Source organism: Xylona heveae, assembly GCF_001619985.1.
Source record: "Xylona heveae TC161 unplaced genomic scaffold L228scaffold_4, whole genome shotgun sequence".
In the NCBI taxonomy this organism is placed as follows: Eukaryota; Fungi; Ascomycota; class Xylonomycetes; order Xylonales; family Xylonaceae; genus Xylona; species Xylona heveae.
The window spans coordinates 1,504,619-1,528,220 of record NW_017264196.1 but is presented as its reverse complement, the minus strand read 5'-3'; the positions used below and the strand labels follow the sequence as shown (position 1 = coordinate 1,528,220).

At 48.2% G+C, this 23,602-nt stretch overlaps 8 protein-coding genes across 8 annotated transcripts; 2 read left to right on the top strand and 6 right to left on the bottom strand.

Moving 5' to 3' along the window:
• Nucleotides 1–1,532: 1,532 nt before the first annotated feature.
• L228DRAFT_260421 (hypothetical protein) lies at nt 1,533–3,272 on the bottom strand (the record flags this gene model as incomplete). Its single annotated transcript, XM_018334258.1, has 3 exons — nt 1,533–1,725; nt 1,787–2,511; nt 2,586–3,272. The coding sequence occupies 3 exons, from the start codon at nt 3,270–3,272 to the stop codon at nt 1,533–1,535; spliced, it is 1,605 nt and encodes a 534-aa protein (XP_018189185.1).
• A 3,869-nt stretch (nt 3,273–7,141) lies between these two features.
• Nucleotides 7,142–7,998, bottom strand: L228DRAFT_121156 (hypothetical protein). The gene has a single exon (XM_018328994.1). The coding sequence runs from the start codon at nt 7,848–7,850 to the stop codon at nt 7,305–7,307; it is 546 nt and encodes a 181-aa protein (XP_018189184.1). The 5' UTR covers nt 7,851–7,998; the 3' UTR covers nt 7,142–7,304.
• Nucleotides 7,624–9,533, bottom strand: L228DRAFT_121098 (hypothetical protein). Its single transcript, XM_018328993.1, has 2 exons — nt 8,026–9,533; nt 7,624–7,962 (listed from the first exon to the last, which is right to left on the bottom strand). Exon 1 carries the CDS (start codon nt 9,295–9,297, stop codon nt 8,026–8,028), a length of 1,272 nt encoding a protein of 423 aa, XP_018189183.1. The 5' UTR covers nt 9,298–9,533; the 3' UTR covers nt 7,624–7,962.
• Nucleotides 9,534–14,092: 4,559 nt separating this feature from the next.
• L228DRAFT_267608 (hypothetical protein) lies at nt 14,093–15,118 on the top strand (the record flags this gene model as incomplete). Its single annotated transcript, XM_018335003.1, has 3 exons — nt 14,093–14,245; nt 14,322–14,474; nt 14,537–15,118. The coding sequence occupies 3 exons, from the start codon at nt 14,093–14,095 to the stop codon at nt 15,116–15,118; spliced, it is 888 nt and encodes a 295-aa protein (XP_018189182.1).
• Nucleotides 15,119–15,664: 546 nt separating this feature from the next.
• Nucleotides 15,665–16,574, bottom strand: L228DRAFT_238168 (hypothetical protein; the record flags this gene model as incomplete). The annotated part of the gene is made up of 2 exons (XM_018331010.1): nt 15,665–16,240; nt 16,560–16,574. 2 exons carry the CDS (start codon nt 16,572–16,574, stop codon nt 15,665–15,667), a joined length of 591 nt encoding a protein of 196 aa, XP_018189181.1.
• A 363-nt stretch (nt 16,575–16,937) lies between these two features.
• Nucleotides 16,938–18,442, bottom strand: L228DRAFT_246438 (Smr-domain-containing protein). The gene is made up of 4 exons (XM_018332416.1): nt 18,278–18,442; nt 18,108–18,208; nt 17,801–18,051; nt 16,938–17,703 (listed from the first exon to the last, which is right to left on the bottom strand). Exons 1-4 carry the CDS (start codon nt 18,309–18,311, stop codon nt 17,334–17,336), a joined length of 756 nt encoding a protein of 251 aa, XP_018189180.1. The 5' UTR covers nt 18,312–18,442; the 3' UTR covers nt 16,938–17,333.
• A 148-nt stretch (nt 18,443–18,590) lies between these two features.
• L228DRAFT_246437 (hypothetical protein) lies at nt 18,591–20,412 on the top strand. Its single transcript, XM_018332415.1, has one exon. The coding sequence runs from the start codon at nt 18,813–18,815 to the stop codon at nt 20,202–20,204; it is 1,392 nt and encodes a 463-aa protein (XP_018189179.1). The 5' UTR covers nt 18,591–18,812; the 3' UTR covers nt 20,205–20,412.
• Nucleotides 20,413–22,482: 2,070 nt separating this feature from the next.
• Nucleotides 22,483–23,016, bottom strand: L228DRAFT_246435 (hypothetical protein). Its single transcript, XM_018332414.1, has one exon. The coding sequence runs from the start codon at nt 22,891–22,893 to the stop codon at nt 22,675–22,677; it is 219 nt and encodes a 72-aa protein (XP_018189178.1). The 5' UTR covers nt 22,894–23,016; the 3' UTR covers nt 22,483–22,674.
• Between the last annotated feature and the right edge of the window lie 586 nt (nt 23,017–23,602).

The following is a 23,602-nucleotide window of genomic DNA, read 5'->3' as shown; positions in this document are numbered from 1 at the left end:
ATCTAACTGGATGTGGTTTTGGCTACCATTAACTCTGTATAAGAGACAAACCCATTTGGCACTGCCAAATGCACATTAGGTAGGGGTAGTCTATAACGCAGGTGGCGTGTTGTTCCACAGTAAGGAATGCCTACATTTTAGAAGTTTCCTTATCCAAAGTCTAGTCGTGGGAGACATTCTCCGGTTAACATCTAACTAGACTGTTCCATACAACCCTTTTGTGCGTAGTATTTGAGGGAAAGGATCTAGACCTGGCTATTTCAGTAGTCCATTCAGCCTTTGATTCTACTTTGCCATCCCTCCCAAATTTATACGCTCAGGGAATGCATGGTCTGCTTACTCTATTCGCGGTTTCTAATGCCTCGTTCCGTCAAGGCCAACGGCGAGAGAATCGCAAGTCGTGATTTCCTACCGATCCTATTGAGCAAATAAGGCAAGGACAACCTGTTCATGACCCACGATTCAATCAATGTAGAATTTGCACGGCATTATGTTTGTGGAACAAGATTCAAGTCACTCGCGATAAAGTATGCCGCACCTCCAATGGCGAGCCTGCAGGAATTTGCAGCACCATGGACCTGACCTTTTTCGATACTGCGAGACTATGGTCAATAAAGGTAGTCAATGTGGATAATCATTGGGTTTCTTCTAGCATCAAGTCTGCATACTAGCATGCTAATATGGCGGTCAATCCTGCAAAACATCCTGACCCAGAGACTTATCGAGATAGAAGAAGATGCTTTCTGAAACATATATGCAACCAAGCCGGTGGGAAGAAACTAGGTAGTATCCTTGCCATGGCTTCCAATAAGAGACGAGTGTGCCGTTGAGTGGTAAGTTCCTAGTCGGGGAATAGGGCCTTGGGGGAACGGAACTTCCCCCGGCGGAGATTTTGCCCGTAGCCCCGCCAGTGTTGCTCTTTCGACCTCTCGACAGACCTACATAAAGACCTTTGCTTCGCTGAATCGATGAGAAACCAGCTGGATGGGTTCTCTAAATGGCTGGCTCAAGACTCGTCGTCTTGTTAATGCTCTGGGCGTTTTCCGGACTCGTCTGCGCGCTGTTTAGAGGAGAACCGGAGTCATATCCGGTGATCCGTCATGCTAATTTTTGGATAGAATCACCCTTTGACATGTACGCTGGTGTTCTAGAAGGATAGTCTTTGGTGCGAATGACGAGATTCAGGTAGGTATCGATGCATCCTTCAACCTTTTAAGCATACAATGGGCGATGACCAATGTCCTTGTCCAAAGAGCGATTACGATTGCTTCCGTTGCTGCAGAACACGAGAATGTCCTTCATTCCCCCCGTTGATCAGAACCAGAATAAATAACCGTGAAGCTGATTGTGAATTGGTTAGGTTCGGTCGGTCAAATCACTTTGACGGTTCCTATTCGGTTTCGTTCAAAGACGTAGTCGGATTTCCGTGCCATGAATAATAGCGACTGATCACTGGAAGAGACTTGAGCCCTTAATCCTGCGGACGCGTGTATTGAAACCAAGCCAGGCGCAAAATGGTTTCTCAACTTTTCTCAGCCCCAGTTCTTCGGATTCAAGACGTGCTGTTCAAAGGCGAGCGTCAGACGTGTGCAACCACTTTGGTTATCCCTTGTTATGGCTTCACCGAGAGAGAACGGCCAGCGAACAGTCCGACTCCCTGAACTATGCCCGTCCGGTATCAACCACTTGTGATATTTATGCGCAATAGCTTGATAGAAGGTAGGGCTAGGGAACGCATCAGCCTAGATCCAAGGGGAAACAGCGACACCAGAAGCTTTATACTCACGAGGAGAGGATATTAGCAACTGCACCCACAGTGTCAATTGCTTCGCTGATTAAAGGCTTGACGATGTCCGGAACTCTGGCATAATTCTCGGCCGTTGGCAGCAATGTCCACTGCAGATTCCTGGCGTTAATTTTCCATTCATTTAACGGCTTTGGAAGTGGGGAACTTGCTCGCATCAGATACCCAAGGAACATAGCCCCTGCCAAAAGCACGAATATTTCCTGTCCAGGCAACGTTTTGCACACCTCACATGCGAAGGAGCTCACGGTATGATTGTCCTGCGATGTCCGTTCCCGGAAAAACAAGTCGAAGTTTATAAATTCAGGTGGGCCAAGAATGACGGGTGCAGGAACGCCATCTGCCATCATTTGAAGTGCTGCGTCGCGAAATCTGAGAAATACCGTACTGGTCAAAGATTCTTCATAAGAACGACGCTCCCCAGGAAGGTGGCGACTGGGAGAATGGGATGTCGGCCAAGACACTGAGTGCTCGGATATTTTCCGTCTGCTGGGCAACGCTGGGTCGTCGATACCCGTTGCGAGTCGGTTCACAATCTCTGGGCAAGCTGTCGTGTCGCTGATGCTGCTCGGGGAAATTGCAGACGATGGTATGGCAATTGAGCTTTTCCGAGATGTCGAAATGTCTCTATCTCGAATCTTTGCTGATGCTGTTTGATAGAAGATTCCACTTTCTGGTTCCGAGCTCAACTTTTGGGATCTTTGCAGCTGAATATGAGGTTAGCCAGCCATGACGAGGCCGAGTGTTACGCTGGATGAGGAACTTAGCCGGGTGGGATTACCATGGAAAAGATGCTCGACATCGGAGACGCAAAAGTGGTCCCGTCTTGAACTCTTTCTGGAGCTTCATAAGCCTCGTTTGAACATGGATTGGTGCGAACGGGCTCAAAGTGATTTATCTGATATTTCCCATCGGTCATCTTCGGTGATCCGGGAGAGTCGTTTTCAGAGGCGCCGCTTTGGTGCCGATGCAGAAGGCTAGGAGACTCCTTATCAAAATCGTCTTCATCGTTTGCGCCCGAGATATCTTCGACGACATCCCCGGCATCTCCATCCAACACCTGCGAGCGAGAGGCCAAAGCAGTCGATTGGTGTAGTTCAGCGGTGGTCAGTATACGGCTAAGCTCTGGGTGCCCAGCCACCGAAGAAGCACGGAGAGCGTCGAAGAGATGTCGATATACATTCAAGTGGGCTTCGAGCTCTTTATTTTTTCTTCTCAGCATCTGATAGCGGTTTTCATTTTCCCCCGCGTCGTAAACACAATCCACTCCTTTCTCTAGGCAATTGCTGCATTTGGGCCTAGTTCTGTCACACTTTGCCTTTTTCTTACGACAGAAAAGACAGGCAGGAGCAACAGAATGGTGACGTCGTGGCCTTTTTGATGGCTTTTCAGAATCTTTTTCGGAACTCTCATCCGTCGCCACGGCGGACGAGGCAGCCGGGCGCAATGGTGGAAAATACTGGGACATTTGCGCTCGGCTACCTAAAGCCAGGGGCCACCGTTGCCAAAAGGCTGGGGAGTTTGAGACCAAGGGGAAAGTTGGACTTGGTATCAAACATGTAGCAGCTTGTGGGGCAGTGTGGCTTCGAGCCGTTTCGAATGGGAATGAGCCAGATGGCGGTTTGTAATTGTTGGGCGGCCAAGAGGATCTCAAGTGGCAAACTGGAGAAGCAAAGGGACAAATTTACCGCTATAGTCGTCGATACCCAGTTGATCAAAGGCCACTGAGAAAACGCGAGTATACGGTGTGGGGTGAAGGGGAGATGCTTCTGGATTAGAAAAGTCGTCCTACGCAGAAGCAGGCAACGGAATACATATTGATGTTACAAGTATGTATGCGGGTTGTCTTCTTCTTTCTCCTCCTCTGTTGTCCTCTTCCTTCTGCTTTCTCTTTTTACCCCCTCTCTCGCTCTCTCTTTCACAATTTTCTGGGAGTGAATGCACGCGCAAAGGGACAGATTGGAGGTCAAAAAGGATTTTGCAATCCTCGGAGGAAGATCCGATGGGCATTCAAGGGCCCTTTAGTTATACAGTAGCTCCCCATAACTCACTCTCCTAGGAGGGCTCCGTTCTGATTGGTCGGAAATTTGCGTAGCTCAATCCGCCAATGGGAGCTCATGGGGAAACGTCAATTGCGACAGACATTTTGCCGGCAACACACCAGGGACCACGTTGGTCCCCATGCCGGTCGTCGTCTACGTACTTGTCTTTTCTCCTACGGGTAAGGGACTGCTCGGCAGGGACGGATCTCATATCCAGATCCAATCGGGCCACACGCTGCTTCTTTGGCTCCTCACGATGTTTGGGACGATGGCTGAAGTGTCAGTCTCCGCTTACTGGAGACGAGCGCTGTATGCTTTACGAGAACCCAAACCTGGGGATCGTTTTTTTTTTTCAGACGGAAACTTGCCGCCTTTTCCTGCCGATTTTACAGTTCGCATCGATATTATCGCGCTTATCATCACGCCGCCCAGACTATGTTCAGTCCCGTAGAAACGCATGAGCCGCAGTATTTGCGTCTAATATAGTATAATACTTGACAAACCAAATCACCTAGAGTATGACTCTCCGCGCAAAGCCTTAGTGGCTTACATATCACCCCACGATCATCCGGAATCTCTCTCTCTCTCTCTCTTCAGCTTTGTTCTATCATATCATCTCTACTGCCCTTTGATTTTTCTTCCCTTCCCAAGTATGTATGAGGTATATGTACTTTCCACAAACCATATCTGAGCTACTTCACCTATGGCAGTAAAAGGAAAAGTAAAACTTAGGTCCCCTAAAATCCCGTCTTCTTTGGGTGTGTTGGTGTGGTTGATCCGCCACCTGTTTGCCCGCGTCCGCGCATCGCGCCTCGCTGTGGCAAATTTACTCCGTATCTCGTTTGAAACCCGCCCCCGCGATTGGCTGAAGTACCTCCGTAACTTCCACTTCCTGTTTCATGTAGTTTAACAGTAATAAGGTACACCGCTGTGTCTCGTTGGTCTCAACTTCACTCCCAGACACAACACCACCACCCAAGTAAAAATAAAAAAATGAGAGGGGCTCATATGGTTTTTAATTCATTCGAGTCAAGCATAGTTTACCCTTTGACCCATCTTTTTTCTTCCTGTGGTTCACTTTCACTGAAAACTTTTTACTAGAGATAATTGGACGGATCCATCTTCCGTCATCAATTTTAAACTACTGACCTACCCTATATCAAGTTAAGCTGGCCCACCCCTCTCTCCCCCCCCAAAGCGTGTCAAGTGTGGCATATCTACTCCTTAGAGAGTCGTCACCACGGGGTTCACTTGCGTTGCTTTTGCCCGCCTCCCCTCCCACGCCCCCCGCGGGGGCTCGCTCTACTATTGTTGGCCTGGCTTGGGCTTGGGCTTTAGCTTTGGCTTTTTTTTGGGGAGGGGGGTTCCTGGTCCTTATAAGTTATCTTTTACATGTAGTTTGTGTTCATCGAATACTAGGTACCTACCTACCTTAGGTAGGGACATGTGCGAGGCAGATGGTACGTCACACTTGGATTTATTGAACTATTAAGCCGTGATAATCCGTAACCCGTAACCTGTAACCCGAGGGGATAGGTGCTTGGTGCTTGTTGGTGACATACATATTACAACGCGAGACAGGATGTGAGTGTTAGGTGACATGAATACCTTACCTTACCTTACCTTACCTTAGCTTGCCTTAAGATAGTTACCTTTAATGTACTCAGTAAAATGAAGATGGTGCGGAGGTATGTCCTATCCAATAAACTATAATTTATGTTATATGGTAAACGGTTTCTGGTTTCATGGTTGAATATCCCAAGGTTTATGGTCCGTGGCTTTTGCTTTCTGGTTTCTAGTTCATGGATTACGAAATATGGGCTATGGAATATAAATTATGGAAATGGTCATGTCAATGGTACACTCTATACTCTGTAACACTACTCAAATACTATACCATGAATGAGTTATAATTCATACAGCGTCCCGCGGTTCTGTTGCCAACTTCTTCTTCCCCACCCCAACCGCCTCCAACTTTTCCGAATTTCATGTGACGATCCTTTTTTCAAACGTTTCTGTTTTTTTTTTTTTTTTTTTTTTTTTTTTACCTTTTCGAGTACCGGTGGTTCAATGCGTTGATAATTCCGTTTGGAGGCGGCAATGTGGCGATGTGGCGATTATGCAACGTGGCGATAGGAGTGAGAAGTGAGGAGTTGGCTAGGACTTCGCTCTACTACGCTATAGCATGGCACACGAATTGTGTCATGTCAATGGACAAGAAGCGGAAAGAGGAGGAATGCGGAAGGGTCTAGGAGTTGAGAAGGGCAAAGTCGAACGAGTCCAATGGAGAGGGATATGTATACATAAAGGAGGCCCTTAAAGAAGAAAGAAAAGAAAGAAAAACAAAACCGAAACCGAAAATAAAATAAATAAGATAAAAATAAAATAAGAGAATGGATTACAATGACGAAATACATCGTGTATAATATGAAGGAATGAGAAGAACCGAAACGGGGCGAGATATAACGAATTATTAGTCCTTAAGCTCAGAGAGAGTATGTGTGTCGACTTGTGAACACTAAATAAATACATCTACTGGGTTGATAAAATGTGACTGCACTCCGCATCAACACACGTGTAATTGATCAGTCCTATACGCTATCTGTCCGCGTATCGTCCTTTGTTATATACCGAGAAAAACAAAATACCATTGTGAGAAAAATAATCTAATAAAAGGGGCGGGGGAAGAAATATAGGAATAAACACGTCTATTTCTGCGTCTATCTATCTGTCGATTGCTTTTCCCGAAAGTGTAATACAATGTACTTGTTTATCCTTTGGTATGTTCTCTATATGTGCTCCTCCGCCTTCTTTCTTTCCTTCTCGTCAGTCTAGATTTATTCAATCCCCACTCCACCTCTGACCCCCTTCTTCCCCGTTCCATATGTAAATATGTTCAAGGTATATTTGCTCAGCTGATCAAATAGTTCCCCTAAAGGTAAGTGATTCGATTCGAGCTCTTGCTATTCGCACTTCGCAGGCAGAAGTGCTTTCCTGGCCGTAATTCATTCCTCTCTGTGTAAAGGATACGTTTGACTCTACAGACATGGCCAAGTCTTTGCGTTCCTCGATCCAACGGCCTTGACTGCGGGAGCAGCTGTGGTTCCTCGCGTTTCCCCATTCGGAGACCATAAACGGCTGTTTAGATTCTTCGTTTCAAGAGGCCCTCCTGAATGGAAAATGGGACCTGGAGACCCAATATGGACGATTAAACGCGGCCATTCCCAGGCATGTTCTCCGATTTAAATTGGACACATTCCCAGATGGAGTCCTCAGAACCGGCAAACCAGAAAATGAGAGGTTAGACTGGTATTCCAGAGCCATTGCGATGGAGAAAAATATCGGTTTATATTCCTGGATATCCCAGCTTCTCCAGAAACTTTTCGGTTGATGGAATCTTGGCTTCCGGAAAAATCCTGTCCGGACTGGTATCATCATAATAAGATCAGCTTCCTTCTTCAGCCACGATCATACCGGTAGGCTTCACTGGTAGATTGCTGTGGACTGAGGCGCCGAATTTCCGTTGCGAGGCTCTGGAGGCTGGCCATCTGCGCACGAAGGTGCTCATGTCCGGAAATATCCTGGGGATCCTGGAGAACATTCAATTGGCCTTGCAGAGTAGATATCCGGTGCGCCCATTGGTCCTCCATTTCCTTGAGGTGCCTTACCTCCTCCGTCTGAAGAGCTTCCAAGTGCACGGCCATGGCAGGTGTGCTCGGACGAGAATCCCGCGAAGAGACAGACTTTGACCGCTTGACTACATGGGCATCTACGCTGGATGCGCCCTTCCGCTTGCGAGAGGCCTGAAGTTGAACATTGCTTGCGTGGCCGCTGACTGGCGACGCTGCAGGGGAGGTGCTCCCGGTTGAAGAAGGGCCTTTGTAATCGTGCACTCGTTTCATGTGGTCATACAAATTCCATCGACGAGGAAATCCGTTTCCGGGAACTGAGCGGTCACATCCTTCATACGAGCATAGGTGAGGCTTTTCACCATGGCCGTGCATCCCATGGGCTTCTCTTTCATGTCGCAAAAGACATGCAGTCGATGAAAATCTAGATTCCAAACAAGCGACAACCTTGCATCGATACGGCCGAAGGTGGGAGTCGACATATTTACTAACCGCCAAAAAATAGATCAGTCATCGTCGCGACAGGTATCAGGTAAAAGTACTATGGAACTTACTCATAATTGCACTTTAATTTAGCAGGCTTGTGAGCGCATCCCTCTTGACCCTCAAAAGGGCAATGATAAAGACCATCTGCCTGCGGCGCGGCTTGATATAGCGGATTGTCTCGAGCTGGACCGTTCTCGCTATCCTCCTGTCTCTCGTGACGCGAAACATTATCCTGGACGGAGCGAGCAACGTGCCGTGCAGCCGAAACGACCGGCCGAGGCTTCCCGGTCACTGATTTTGAGATTCTGATGGTGGGATACATGTTAGAACAGTGCTCCACTGGAGGAAACTGGATAACCTGCCTAGCAGCTTGCTGGCGCTGAAGAACTCCTCGGGGAGAGAGCATGGGCTTAGGATCACTCAAGTCTTCAAACAACGGCTGGCCAGGGGAGCCAAACGCGCTTCCTTCGATTGAAACGTCGCCGGTATGTGTGAATGACGACCTCCTTGAACTAGGCTGTATTGCTAAGAAATCTGCCGCTTGGCCAAAGGCAGGGGTGACAAAGTCAGCCTGAGGCGGCGAGAATGGTGACGCCAGCTTCTCTGAATCAATATTTGAAACACTTGGCTGCAGGGAGCTCATTGAGGGAGCCTCGCTAATACTGCTGAGAGTGTCAATCGACTGCGGTGCTCCAGGAGACCAAAAGCTCAGCGGCCCTGGCAGCTCGCTGTACGAATTTGACAGTGGAGCTTCGTAGTTATATACCGGCGAACAGATAGTCTCGGTCTCTGAAGCAGTGGAGAGAGATGCGGATGGCCACATGGTATTGACATTGTACAGAGGGCGCAGCGGGTCTTGGCCGACTTGAGAGGGAGTCTCGAACATAGGGAAATCCCCATTCTCGCTAGCATCCGCTCGTACCTGTGCATATGAGCAATCCGTGTTCTCTGGGACAGCAAAGTCATCTTCTCGCGCATTAAAACCCTGAGAAGCCTCATTGAAAAATGTCTGTATCCGGCTGGAATCCTGAGTGGGAAAGAAATGTCCGTTCAAACGGGAAGTAGAAATGGTTCCACCACGGCCTGAACTTCCGGTAGACAAAGGGTTCCAAAGGTTCTCATTTGAAGGAACGGCCGAATCCATCCTTGTTTGACTTGGGTAGGATAACTCTGCGCTCTGTCTGGCAACGGGCCGAAGATCCAGGGTCATGTCAAAGTTCTCTCCGGCAGAAACGGATCCAAACTGGAACGGCCTTTGCTCCCATGAATGGCACCCCTGGAAAAAGGATCCCTGGCTGGGTTGATCCACGGATTGTTCTGATGTCCGGCTATCCATTCTGGCCGCTTGAGACCTGGACTTTGAGTTTACAGAACTCTGAGAGGAGATACGAGGGATATCCTGTTTCGCTTGACAGCTGTTTATGGGGGAAAGGTCAGTATACGGTCCCTTTTACATAAAAATGTTTGACAACTTGAACACCATTGCGCCTAAACAGAAAAAGCAAAATGCAGAGAAAGAAAGGAACAAGATTAAGCTAAGCCCTGCCATTATTTACGTTAGCAAAGACATGGTAATATAGGTATTTCAAGTACAGACCTTCAGTTAGGTTCTCGATGATTGCTTTTCATTCCAGAATTCCAGGGCGGAGTCGTCGGAGTTGTCCAAGTAGGTCACATGTCAAAAATCCAAAGCAAGGCACAGGAATCCAGGCAATTCATTTCCAGGGAAAATAAAGTTGAGATTGAATGTTCGACTAAGCCAAGGAGAAAACGGAACCAAAGTTGCCAGAGGAACAACTTGGGACATCGCATTGTTCATCTTCATCTTCATCGCATCGTTAGTCTCAATATCACCCGTTTCGCCCGGAGAAGAGCAAAGAACAGCGAAGTTAAACATGTTGGGATAACAAAGCTTACGTATTTCATGCGCTTGAACGGTATCAGTCCGGCCGGCACATTTTGTAAATGACACGACTGCACAGGATTCCAGGTGAGATTCAAGGCGGCTTAGCATCATCCTGCAAGGAAAATGCAAAATTCCAAAGCTGAAATATTCCATTGGCCAGAAAACGGAGGTCCAAGTACATCTATGGGATCCAAATACGGCATTTTTGATACGAGAAAGCGGTCCAGGGTAAAGATGTCCAGGCAAACGGCCTTTTGATAAACGAAGAAAAAGAAATACTCCAGAGAAACCTCGAAGGCATTGCAGTCCATGTTGTCCGGCAAAAAAAATCCAGAAAGGGTAAAGTCAAGCGGCCTGATCCAGTAACAGGGAAGCGCTGCGACGTGGTCGTCAGCAGCTAATGCATTTCAGTTAAATACCTCTTTTCGCTGGCCAGTGAATAGGACTAGCTCAGCGGAGGACGGACAACTCAATTGCCGCGGGTCCACTCGACCCTACAGCGAGTGTGCACCTATCCTCGAGGCAGTGGAGGCGCTGGCCAATGGGCCAGCTCTCCGGTCCAGCAAATCGGCGCAGTGGCACGATGAGACACGTCCAGGTTCGGAAATATAGGGATTGGTTTTCCGAGTTGGGCGGCCGTGGCAGGAACCAGCGACCTATGCAAAACGAACAGGATTGATGGAACTGGATCCATTAGGTACGGCCCAATGTCGTCCTCTGTGGTCCTATGGGTTGTGTCCTTGCTGGGATGCTGGGGCCGAGAACATAAAAGAAAAACCTAAATGGGATCCGGGGGGGGAAATTGTCCTCTGGTTCCTGGGAGTATTGATAATCCATGGCTATAACTCCTGATTAACGGAAAAGATGGTGGACTCCTGTTCGTCCAAGCTGGACTTGGTGGCCTTATTGGAAGACAGGACTGCGAACCGGAACCTACCGGGCAGAGAAAAGAAACAGAACAATAAAATAAAAGAAAAAGCAAAGATATAAGATAAAAAGTACATAAATGTTCGGCAACAGCCCGTTGGCCACCAATATGAAATAGATCAAAATAATAGAAAATATTTAAAAAGGGCGTTACCTGATGCGGGCGTTCCGGCAATTTCGACGATTGATCATTCTCTGGCCAGAAGGACTCATGCAATCATTGGTTGACCTCGACCCCAGAAACTAATATAAAATAGTTTGCGAGGGTGAAAGAAAGGAATAGAGAAGAGACGTTTGGTTTGAAAATGTTGGCGTATTTGGAAGGTCAAATAGCAGCTAAAAGATATAAAATGGTTTGTCGTATGAATGATCTACCTGAAGCAGTTCATCCGAGGATATAGCTCTGTGTGATTCAAAGAGAAAGAAGCTGTGATGAAGAAGGAAAAGTTCATCTGGCTCCGCGGGCGGGGGGAAGGGCGTCCTTAAAGCGCGCAGAGAGAGACACAGAATTCGCGCGGGACCAGAAGAGGGGGTGTATGCGAGCGAGAGTCAGTAAATCCCGTTTCGTGATGGTGACTGGGGTTGCATGCCGCGCAACGTGCCAGGGTTCGGGGAAGAAGGGATCGCTGGTGGTTGGACGACACATGGCTTCAGAGTGACTTTTTTGGCGACTTTGCAGGGGTTTTGAATGCAGTATCAGCACTTACTGCACAAGTAGGGCGCAGTCATCAAGCCCCTCCTCAGCAGAAGAAGCAAATGAAAGCAGAGTGTAGCGATACAAGCTTGACACGCGACAGCAGAAACTAAAAGGATTGGATACAACGGGATGGAGCGGGCCGGCCGAAGAAGCAAGCCACTGGTCACCGTCACACTCTTGGCTTCCCCTTGGCTGCACGTTGTTCCCACCCCCTCCCCCTTTTTAGGCAATTCATCGTCCGACGTGGACGGCTCACAGCGACTCACCGACCATTGCAACACAACACGAATGTCAACATCCCTGACCTTTGGCTGTGTAATAGAGTAATACGTTGTACTCGTAACAGAAAGCGCAGAGATATTGGCCGAGGATCCACTTTTCTTGCTCTTCCTCTTGTTTCCCCTTTTCCTGCCATCGATGATCAATCTCCATGACGGTCACATCGTCGATCTATGGGTGCCAATCATGTAGATGGAGTTTGCACGTCGATTTCACCCGCGATCGGCTGCTCTGCCCTGTTGATGTTCGCTTGGTTGCTTTAGCCGCCGGAGTTTCGCCGGCGTAGGGGACCGAAACCCCTAAATGACGTCCTCCCATCATATGTCGCTCATGAGAGCCTCGTGTTTTCCGCATTCAAAGGGCTCAATAACCAGGCATGATGCTTGACTGCGACCTCTTTTCAGGGCGTACACCCGCGAATACCGCGTTTTAATATAACTTTGCGCCTTGGCAAGGAAATTTGTAATCTCCGTTGCGGGTCACAGATGAAGGTGCTCTTCTTGCTACTGCCGACGTGCACTGGCCTCGGTACTCGTCGCCGTTACAATCGTCGCCACTTACATTCAGAAACGGTCATGAGGCATTTCAGAAACGTATAAATTCGTAGGCACGACGCGCATTCATTACACAGCAGATGGTGTAGAAGTTGAGGAGAAGCAGGAAACGGTTTCCGAATATGTCGACGAGAATGTTTCTGGAAGGAAGTCGTTGCGGAGTGAACAACAAAAGGTCACACAAAAAATGACCGTGGGCGTGGCCGGCGAAGCCTTTTATCCTTCCGTGCAGGGCGACGCTCATAATTGATCACATCTACTAAAGTCTTCACAGTGGGGACGCTGAGTTGTCCTACCCAGGGCTGGCTTGTGCATGATGCATCCTGCCAAAAAGAGTCACTACAAGGGGGCAGGAAAAGACGTGGGGGATTGGGCAGCAATGCTTCATCGCCCTGCCTTCGTCTTCCCCAGATTAAGCTACGAACATACTGTGCGTGGTGGTGAAGAACCCTAGCTAGGCAGATGTTAGCCTTTTTGCACTTAACATAGAAAATGCTGTGAAGAAGAGTGTTGCAGAGACAATAGCATCAGATAGGAGCGAAAGACGATGGTAATGGTTTTTCGTTCAGTGGTCATTGACCTCAGTTGAACTATGCATTTTTTGGATCATCAGAGTGCCAGGTATACCATCACAAGGACAGGGTCCAAGTATGGTAGAAATTGTGACAAAAGGGTTCATGAAATTAGATTGAATAAAACTTACCAAAGATGGAAACCTGTCCAGAATATGTGAACAAGCTTGGCATTCCGAACGATAAGAGCTGGCGATCATTGCCCCCTTTTCGAAGACTTCTGGAAGACACAGTCCCGACGTCAGGGGTCATCACAGAATGCCCTGATCGACAGCGAGCACAGCGAATTCCCATGATCTCATACTTCAGCTCAGGTCGACCCCTGACAGGAACACAAGGCGTCAAAAAGATGTTTCATCGACATTGCGATAATCTGCCTTTGGCAATAATGTGCCGCTTACGACAGATGATGGAATAATCAATTTCATTTCTCTTCAACGGATGATATAATGATCATCGCATTGACTCCGGAAGCCTATCGCTTTCATTTGCCACTGAAAAGGCCACTGATGACATTGTTCCGTGCTTGGATTGAGAGAAGGGTTTGGAGCTTCAGGTCATGAAGAAATACTGCGAGAAAATGTTTACTGGTTATGTAAGCAGGCGCTAACCGGATACACTTTTTAGCCCGAGCAGCTCGATGGGGGCTATACCCCCATCCAACTTATGAGGGTGATAAAATTGGAACCTTGAAGGAAGAAAAATAGCATTATGAGGACTGTCTAAGTGGGTATCAGCTTGGATTTTCTCGTAGCTAAAACTCCTAAATGATTTTTTGTTTGATCATTCTTGTAGGTTTATACATAAACATTGAAAGCGTGATATCAATATGTCAATTAAACCCCAAATAATCGGACAGCTCCGCAGTAAAATCCCCAACCCAGCATATCTCCTAGATTGCAAAACGGTTATTCTTATGAGAAAAAAGGAGAAAGAGATGAAAAAATGAGCGAAAAATTTCAAATTATGATATATGTACGAAGTACGAAGTAGATAGCTATCTATTTTGGATCATTCGTTGTGCTCAGCTCTTGGTTTGGGTTGGCAAGCTTGGGCCCGTGGCTGTGTTCTGCTACTGATGCGCCACATGGGATCCTGGCAAGCACTAGCCACATCCTTCAATGACACCAGCTGCTGTTGGCCCGAAGCTCAACGTAGCATTATCATGATCCTAGTTGAGAACAAATAGACCAACAATGGCGAGAGATGCTCGAACGGCCACACAGGGACTTAGTCCAGCATCAGTAGATCTTACCAGACTGCTTTCTCGTCTAGAACGCGTTATATTACATCCCGACAATCCCGTGGATTTAAGCCGATCTCCTTACGAGCGGACCAAAATCGGTGCAGTTAGTAGTCCCAGAGAAAACACAGCCATTCCTTCATATGTATGATGTGGTAGTCTGACCTTCTTTCCCTGTATAGAATTTAGAATATGCTCGCTCTTTACTACTGCGCTTAGAGCATGAGAATTCGGCAGTCAGGATACAATCAAAAAAGCATAGCGCTCAAGTAGATTTGTCGCAAAAACGCGAATTAATCAGGAAATTGAATGAGCGCTTATACGAGCTGGGGCAGGTATGATTGGACTACCCAAGAAAAATACCTGAGAAACGCACAAGCTAAAAGCAGGCTTCCAGGTTGATGATGAGGCATGGCAAGAAGACGAAGTCGAAACTAATAGCGATGACGAAGCCGAGCGCGAAGCCTTTCCCAGGCCGACTGACGGGGGAAAAAAAGAGAATGAGGTACACGCGGAATTCGGTGGTTTGGATCAGAAGGAGCGTGCAAATTACAATGGCGGAGCAGAATCCTCAAACACTCTACGATCACGTCGCCGTGTGTCTCTTCCCACGGATAGCGGTTTGGCGACAGGCAGCTCCCTTTCACAAACTGCGAAGACCGAGAATCTCTTGAGCCACAACCGCACAGAGCAGGAATCGCTTACCACTTCGCTGCTCAACATGGCTGAGGCGCTGAAGGCCAGTTCACTGCGGTTTGGCCAATCGTTAGAAGCGGAAAAGGAAATTCTAGATCGAGCCGGACAAGGACTGGAGAAAAATGTGTCATCGATGGAGGCTGCTGAAAAGCGCATGGGGACTCTCCGACGGATGACTGAAGGAAAAGGCTGGTGGGGACGGATGCTCATGTACGCCTGGATAACGGGATTGATGATCCTCGCATTCGCCATTGTCTTTGTTATGCCAAAACTCAGGTTTTAAAGAGCATGTCCATCGGCGTTGAGAATTGGTTTGAGATGGTATGCGTCAAGCTAAGATTGCGCAGCATGCATTAACGGACAAGTGCAGGTTTGAAATCTGCGATGATTCGAAGCCGGCAAGATTCTAAAGTTCTCCACGGCGAATCGCCCATTCAATACATCTTCTACATGCACAGAGCTTGATGAAGGTTGAGACCGAACATATTTGAAATGCAAGAGCTCGATCTGAGCAATAAGAGAGCTTTCAGCGCGGAATATCAGCTTGTTCTAAACCCACCTCAGGATCGTGGGCCCTTCGTCAAATGACAACAATTGCATCAGTCCGCTGATGCAGTACAATTTTGCGCACAGAGGCTTCCATCTGGCGAAGCCAAAAGCCTCACTTTCCTCATGAAATCGCAAAAGCTCAAACCCTTGCATGAACTCAATTTGAGAATTTCAAATCGGCCATACAAGCTCTGCCGAAGCAATTTTCCGAAACTTTCGAACGAGCTCAATCGAGAAGCCTATTTCTACTCATCAACCTTCCCGCAAATATGAATCACCATCACCGGTGTGGAAGAGGGTCGTATTTCGGGTCCAGCCGCAGCCTGCCGCTGCACACTCTGCAGTCGCGGTGGTCGTATGCCTCTCGCCCCAAGCTTATCCGCAGTAATAATGTCTCCGCCTCGACCTCCACAGCAGCAAGCTCCAATGCCGCCGCTTGCGAGATTGTCGCCGATGCGCGCATCTCGGTAAAGAGATAATCGTCTACACTGTTTGGATCGCTCTCAATATCGACATATATTGGCTTTTCGGAATCGTCGTTGAGAAATGTATCATGAAATGGGCCAGACGCTCTCTCCCCATTCCTCAGAGGAACGGCCGGTATCATGCTGATGTACATCTGCGCCTTTGGATGAGACGCTTGCAGCAACCTCTGCGCCCGTTCTTCTGTTCTCCTTTTCAAAACATTGTATTTCCTATTGACCGACTGGATATTTAGTTTGAGCTCATGAGCTCTGGCATAGAGATTGTGTAGCTTGTCGACTAGTTGAGTAGACGGATGCAGGTTCTGCCCATGGCCTTGACTGTTCGGAGAACGCCTGTGTGCATTTTCCGGGAGAGCACTACCGTGCTGGACCTGTCAGAGATTGTCAGCTCCAGAGTACAACATAGAAGCCCCGTATGGATGACTATAGCTAAGGTCACGGCAGATTGATGCTCGCTATCATGAACTTAATTAGTGAGGATGGGCAGAGACTGGTGAAAGCGCTCGGGAAATGTATTTGTGGCGCGGGATTTATCGTAGAGAATGGCCCAGAAATTTCTTGTGTTTGTCATGATAGGAAGAGTGCATTTCCAAAAATCTGATTCTGGGTAGAAGGTGGTTTCGTTGTCCCAGCTGTGAACGCGTCCTATCCGTCATCCATCTCACTGAAGCTATGGAGAGTTCTACTCACATGTTGCCTTTCCATCGTCGAATAATTGATTCCACGCGCTTTTGGGGGCCCCACCGCTCCGCACTGCAGTCTATACGTTGGCTGAGTCCTGAATCGATATTACGAGTATGGCTGAGGATTCGTTTGTATAAAGGGTGGAACTGTAAGGATGAGACACGATAAATGAGAGAGAGCTTGATTCCGAACATGTAGTTCAACCGCTTGAACATGGTAGCCGAGTGACAGAATTGTAGAGGTGAATCACGGTTGCTACGGTAGTCCAGAGTCATGCCTTTCTTCTTCAGCGAATCTGTATCAAAGAGATTCGAATGGCGAGATCCAGGCCTTCCTGCCTAGATAGGTCTACACCGTCAAAACATGCAAACCGCGACATAATTACAGAGGAGGCAGAAGAATCGAGTCTATCATTTATATTCTACACTTTGGGTGATTATTAAAGAAAAAAGGAGGACAGCGTAAAATACAGATCAGACTTATATCCATCTAGATATTAGAACATCCAATCAAGCTTGCATCTTCAATGAATGTCTGCCTTCTCCAGGCGAAACAGAGACGGTACTATCCAAGAACAGACCATTTCAAATACAAGCTCTCTATAACCTGGATATTTCCAAACATAATAACAAAATTAGGTATGTGTCTTTATATCGGCGCCCAAAATGACAAAAAGATATATTTCATCCCCCACGGTTCCTACAATGGAAATATATCCATGCCACGATATAAGCTGTTGCCAGACAGTTAAATCGCACATAGAGTTATGGATATAGGAGTTCACATAACCACGCAGCAGCCTTCCAGCTTCTTGAAAATCTTTGGGACAACCTTCTTTACGATTTCCTCAACCTCATCAGGTTGCTGCTGTTGCTGCTGCTGTTGCGGTTGCTCCTGTCTTCCATAATAGGGCTGTTGCTGCTGGCCAGGATAGCCAGGCTGGTATTGCTGAGGGCGTTCTTGCTGGCTTGGATGGCCGGCAAAATGCTGAGGAGATGGCTTCTGCACCGGGCCGCCCTGCAGGTTGATATAGATCCGACCAGCGTTTTCCTCAGTCTCGTAATTAAGTCCAAGATCGCGGCAAAGCTGCTCAACTTTGGGCTTCAATTTCTGAAGATGATTGGCAGAATGGTTGCCCTTGCCGACAATGCTGCAAAATTAAACAAACTTTAGCTCGCATTCCACCGTTTTACTGATGGGCTCTCGCGAGTAGCCCTGATGATTCGCGAAGTGGCATGCAGACTTACACATGCAGATGTGTTTGGCCCTGCGCCTGCGCAGTCCTTATGCGCTGCTCTAAAATATCTTCGGCTTCTTCAACAAATTGCCCGTGAAGGTCAATTGCGTCGTCCGCTACACGGCCTTGCGCGTTGTTCTCTCGAAATATGAACTCGGACGCTTGCTTGTTGTAGTGCTCGGCATTCCGCTGGTGTTTGTCACCCTCGTCAAACAATCTGTCGGCCTCCTGCCTGTCGCCTCGATCTTTGGCCTCGTGCGCCTAGACAATATTAGCAAGTCGTAATTGCAAATCGGAGCGCGTTTTCAGAGACGGACTCGCTGGGAGCACGAGTGACGCTTGTCGCGTTCCTGCCGCGCAAGGTCTCGAAGCCGATCATATTCAGCTTCCGCATCTTGGCTCTGGGAATGACTGAAGGCTTTGAATAAATGTCAATGCTCGGAGATTCTTTAAGCTTTGCATAATCGAGGTCGAGAAAATTACTTACCACCGCCCCCAAGCTGGGTCAGTGGGTAAGACATTTGTGCTGCACCTTCCAAAGAGCGAGAGAACAAGTTCCAAAATCAACAACGAAAGAAGCTGAAAGAAACGGCAGCGTCAGTCTTTCCCGCAAGACAGCAAGCAAGCCAGAGGGGACTGAAGTGGCCGGGAGTAGTGGCCCTTGGGTCTCAATCCGGGGGAAATTTCGCGGCCAATCGCAGTTTTCCGATCGAGCTAGCCGGAATCGTCTTATGGGTCTACTGATAAGTTACTTTCGATCTGATAAAATTGTCACTCTTTATTTAGACGTATGGTGATGATGATGATGCATGTGAGCACATTTTACTGATTCATACGGCTTGCATATTCCACAATCCAATCATGTTCTCGTTATAAATATTGCGCTTTTTGAATGAGGATGGATTCAACGGTCGCGTATATGAAATTCTATACGCAGCATCAAGCAGCCGTAAATGATCAACTTTTGTCGCTATAGTTGTCACGAGATCAGCCACAGAGGCTGATGCTACGTCCTTTTAAACATGGATCAAATGCCACAGGAGATACTGGAACTCATTTTCAGTCACTGTGACTTTACATCCTTAAAGCAAGCTCGGCTGGTTTGTAGGAGCCTGGCAGACGCGATAGCCCCTACAATATTCGAAGTTGTTTGGATCGCTCTGCTTCCAGAGAGCTTGAGTAAGCTCGAACAAATATCACGACATGAGATCTACAAATCTTACGTGAGGAAAATTGTTTACTTGGGAGACATTTTGCCTGCGTTTGGCAGTCTGGACCGATGGAAAACTCAAATAGATGAGCGTCCGCGCATTCGGGACTTCATTCACTCAAAATTGGCTCTAGCGGCAGTCAACACTTCCCCTCAGTGGCTTCGAGAACATGACATGATGGCTAAGCGGGAATGGCTGAGCCTTCCTCGCATCGTCAGCTCACCAGAAGTGGTTGGAAACAAGTACAAGCGCTACCAATATCAAATGGCTGCACAAGCCGATATGATACGGACCGGTTTCGACATGTCCATCATTCTAACCGCGGTTGGCCGACTCGAGAACCTCAAGGACGTTGTGGTCGAGACATGTCACTACATGGATGCTAATCGGCAGCCGTTATGGTCAAGTTTCCGCGAGGAGACACTCATTGGCCCTGATGAGTGGAACGAAGTAAGGCGGCGAAGAGAGGACGAGTGGCGGCGTGCTGTGGAAGGTGTTCGGCACATTTCCAGCCTCCTACTAGCAATCCATCGAGCTGGCCTGCAGCCGCGAAGCCTGGAGTTTCAGACTGTAGGACTTGCGTTTTGGGATCAAAATCCCATCAGCTTTCTTGAGGGTATCCCTTCCCAGTGGACAAAGCCGTTGATGAGGGGTGCCCTGCATAACCTCCGGCGGCTGAAGCTTAGAGTTGAATACGATGTCTTCGCCTGCGATGAAATTATGGCAGGTCTTCGGGAATTTCTACTGGAGGCTAATGAGCTTGATGATCTTTCGCTGGAGCTAGCCGAGGAAAACAATGAAGGCAGCCTGCTTCATGAGCAGTCGCCCAAAGTGTTAGGTCTTCTAGACGATCTAACTTGGCCACGACTTCGCAAGCTCCTTTTGAGCAGCCTTGCACGTGAAGATAAACTCATCTCCTTCCTTGGTCGACATGCATCGACATTGAAAAACCTCACACTCATTGATGTGATTCTGGTCGAGGGGCAGGGATCTTGGAGCTCAGTGATTCGACAACTGCCGCATGTCCTGTCCCTCGAGAAAGTATATTTGGAGGGGCTCTGGGACGACCATTTCGGATCAGAGGCGTTACTCTTGGAGAATCTCGGTGGGGACTACGAAGCGGCTATCGACCGATACGTCCTCGGGGAAGGGCCATTCCCCCTTCTCGACCGATATATCTTTGAGAGTACGCCCGAGCATTAACGGAATGGGCTTCTTTTGTTCAGTCATGGATGTTGCATGTGCGCGGCATTGGTTCTAGTTTCAAGATACGACATGAAATCTTCATGAACCTTGGACAAGACCTCATTGGTCAAGGCATGAATCTCTTCAGGTTGAAATAAGCGATTCAAATGATACTTTTAAGTTAGAGATTTGTTCACCGATCCATTGTTCAGGGTCCGAGCGGCAGTCGGTGTTGCTCTATTTATGACCTTGTTGCACCGGATGTGTCACTCTATGTGTTACAAATAACTCTCCCTACATTGAACGTGAGTCTGATAGATGAACAGCGGGGCGATCAGGAGGGTATATTTTGGGCACCCCTTGCCTCAGATTCCAATGCGGTGTCATGGGTATAGACTAACAGCAATTCATCACGTGTTCGCTCTCTGGGGAAACGAAAGGCTGAACAAGGTCCTTGAATCGCTTGTTGTTGACCGCCGCACCATACGGGACGAGCATTCGTCAAACCATGCTTGTGCTGTATGCATGATGACGGGCTGGGAACCGTTTCCTAGGCGCGATTTGATTTTGCCCGAATGGCCTGAGTTGGTTGCCAACGCCGTCTGGCCGCCATGTCTCTCTCTCGCTAATTTCAAAAGAGCCTTGTCGGAGTAACGTCCCTTGGTCCCTGGCTCCACTGTGAAGAGAAAATATTACAATTGAGTACCCCTTTGGATTCTTATTTCTCGGACATCCCGACTGAACAATTGCCGCCAAGCAACGGCAAGAAAGGTCACGGAATATGAAAGCTTTCAAAGAAGTCGCGCCATCTCCTCGACCGCCATTTTGAAGCTGCAGGGCAAAGTACTGCACGATTACGATGCGTTGGGTTTTATGTCTACTAGTTTTACTCGGCGTGCAGTGGCAGGACGCAGCTCGACCACATTCCTCAGCTTCGTGATTTCGATGATTGTCTGGGATAGCGTAGACTTTTCATTACGAAGCTCTTTGCATCATAATCGTCTTATCATTAGATGAGCACCTGCATAGGGACAACTCTGAAACGGCACGGAGGTGAAAAAAAAAGGAACCGCAAGTATGAAGCACTGCAGTTATTCTGGACAGAACGGGAAGAGCCGAAACAATGGACTTTTAAACATTTCAAAGAGACCCCATCATCACTCTAGGGCGGATAGCCGAAAGAGATTGCAGATGAGGTGACGTTAGCTCAGAAAACATTGAGTGAGAAAGATAGGGAGGGCCATCTCAGGGGCTCATCATTAGAGCTCTCACACATGCTGCAGGAGAGGCTAAACAGCTCTTGAGCCGCACCAAACTCGGTACAGAAGGGAATAGTAAAAGACCGAAAAAACCGATCGTTAGTAGTGTGGCCCTGTCGCACTCTGATGCACCGGCGCAAGCGGCCGTTGAAGATGGAAATTACGGGACCGCAATACTATCGAGTTGAAGGCGAAGGAAAGCTGCTCTCACTACGGACCCGCTCTGAAGCTAACGCTGGTTAGTCCAACGGGAATTGACCTCTTTCCAGAAGAGAAATGCCCCGTCCTTTCAGGGTCGCCATGTGCGAAGCTGGGTTCCTCTGGGTCGCTATCCGCTCAATCTGGATCATCACATCAATCTTAGCTGAAAAAGTCTTGTCCCGTGCTTCATATGTCATTACGTGGGTGAAAGTTGCCTGTCCAGCTTGGTCTCTGCTCAAATCCTCCCGCATAATTTTTGGTGGTTCGGCGATCGCGCAAACCCAGCTGGCATCTCCTAGAGAGGGAATAGATGCGAGGTTGGCCGGTGATTGGCCAGTTGTTCATTCGAACAGAGAATGGTCGCGGCGGGTCGGCGGGTTCCACGGTTCGCTTCAGGGACCTGTCGGTACTCTATCCGCATTTTGCGACGCGATCAGGAAGGAAAAATGGGGGGTCTAAAAGGGAATAAGGGTAGTCGAAAAGTTAAAATACCAGCCGAGCAACTGAATAGCAGAAGCAAAAAAAGAAGTCGGCGCCGCATCACGGACACGGAGGCCCTTGCGGAACCCGATGGAGGGGTATTCCAGTGCAAAGAGCAGGTCTTGTACGACGTGAGCAATGGCTAACCACAGTCGACATTCAATCGTGGTTGAATGCGATGCAATTGTAATGCCGGAGCTGATCTTTCTGGGACCCGCCATCACGGCGACCACTATCAGCACCACCTTGCCGTCGGCATCGCTCCTTTTGCTCTTCCATTGTAGTGGTCATGGATTCGGTTCCCTTGCGCCCCCAAAAAAAGGGCCCAAGCCGTAGACATGATTTTGTGGTACAGTGGCCCCCAGCCAGTGTGGCCCGGTGAATTTAAGCTAGTTGGTTGGTGTATGTGTGCAGTTCATGGGCTGGGTGCCGGAGGCTGGTCGCTTACCTTGCATAGGTAGCGAGGATCCGGGCCGGCCGGTTCTTGAATGAAGCTGACCGAGAGGGGAGAGAAAGAGACTGTTGTGAGCAGAATAATACGCGATGTGCTATTGCAAAATATGGATTGAGAGATTGCCGAGAGAAGGCTGGATAGCTCTGGCCCGATAGATGATATGACAGAGGACAGCTTCTGTAGCTTTTGATCCATGCAGGATTGACAAGAGATTATCGCTTGGCAAAGGTTGTAGGGCATAGGCACGAAACACAAGGCCGAGGCAACACGCAAGAGGGGACGCATCAGAAAAAGAGTAGGCTGGAAAGTCCATGATGGTTGTCACGACAAAGGCAATTGAAAGGGGCATGGAACAGCCCCCCTATCTTTGTTGCTGATGAACGACGAAGCGCCTCACGAAGACAAAAGGCGACACCTACGATTTAAAGAGGGCGACGATGATGTTTCGTAGACATTAAACACTCCACTTTTGACGCCCCCTAAACTTTTGGCGGGCAAGCTTTTTTTTTTGTCTTTTTTTCCTTTGAGCTTACCGGTAACTGATCGTAGGTAAGTAAGGTACCTACGGTCAAACTCATCGATAGGTACACTTTTGCACCCTTTTCCCTTTTCCTTTTGCAACCAGCCGGCTCGATCCATGACCCATCCCTGGCGTGGGCCCCGCCACTAAGACTAAACGAAAAGACCGAAACACTTTGTTTTTTCCCTTTGGTGTCTCTTCGCTTCTAACGAACCCAAAACTTCCCCCCCCTTACGACCCTGGATGAGTTTCCCTTTCGAGAGTGGAAAAAACCGTCTCTCTCTCTCTGTGGTTAAACGACTCAATTCATTTGGCTTCTTACTCAATCATCGTCGTTCCCGTACTTCTTTTCTACTTTTTAACTAGCAGTACTCTCTACACGGCACTCCCTTCTGCCCTCCTCCCCCCCAATTTCCCGAAGCTAAGCTGACTTGAACTTCTCCGTCCCCCGACGAAACGTCGTCTCGTCTCGACTCGTCTCATCCTGTCTTTTCTGCCCGTA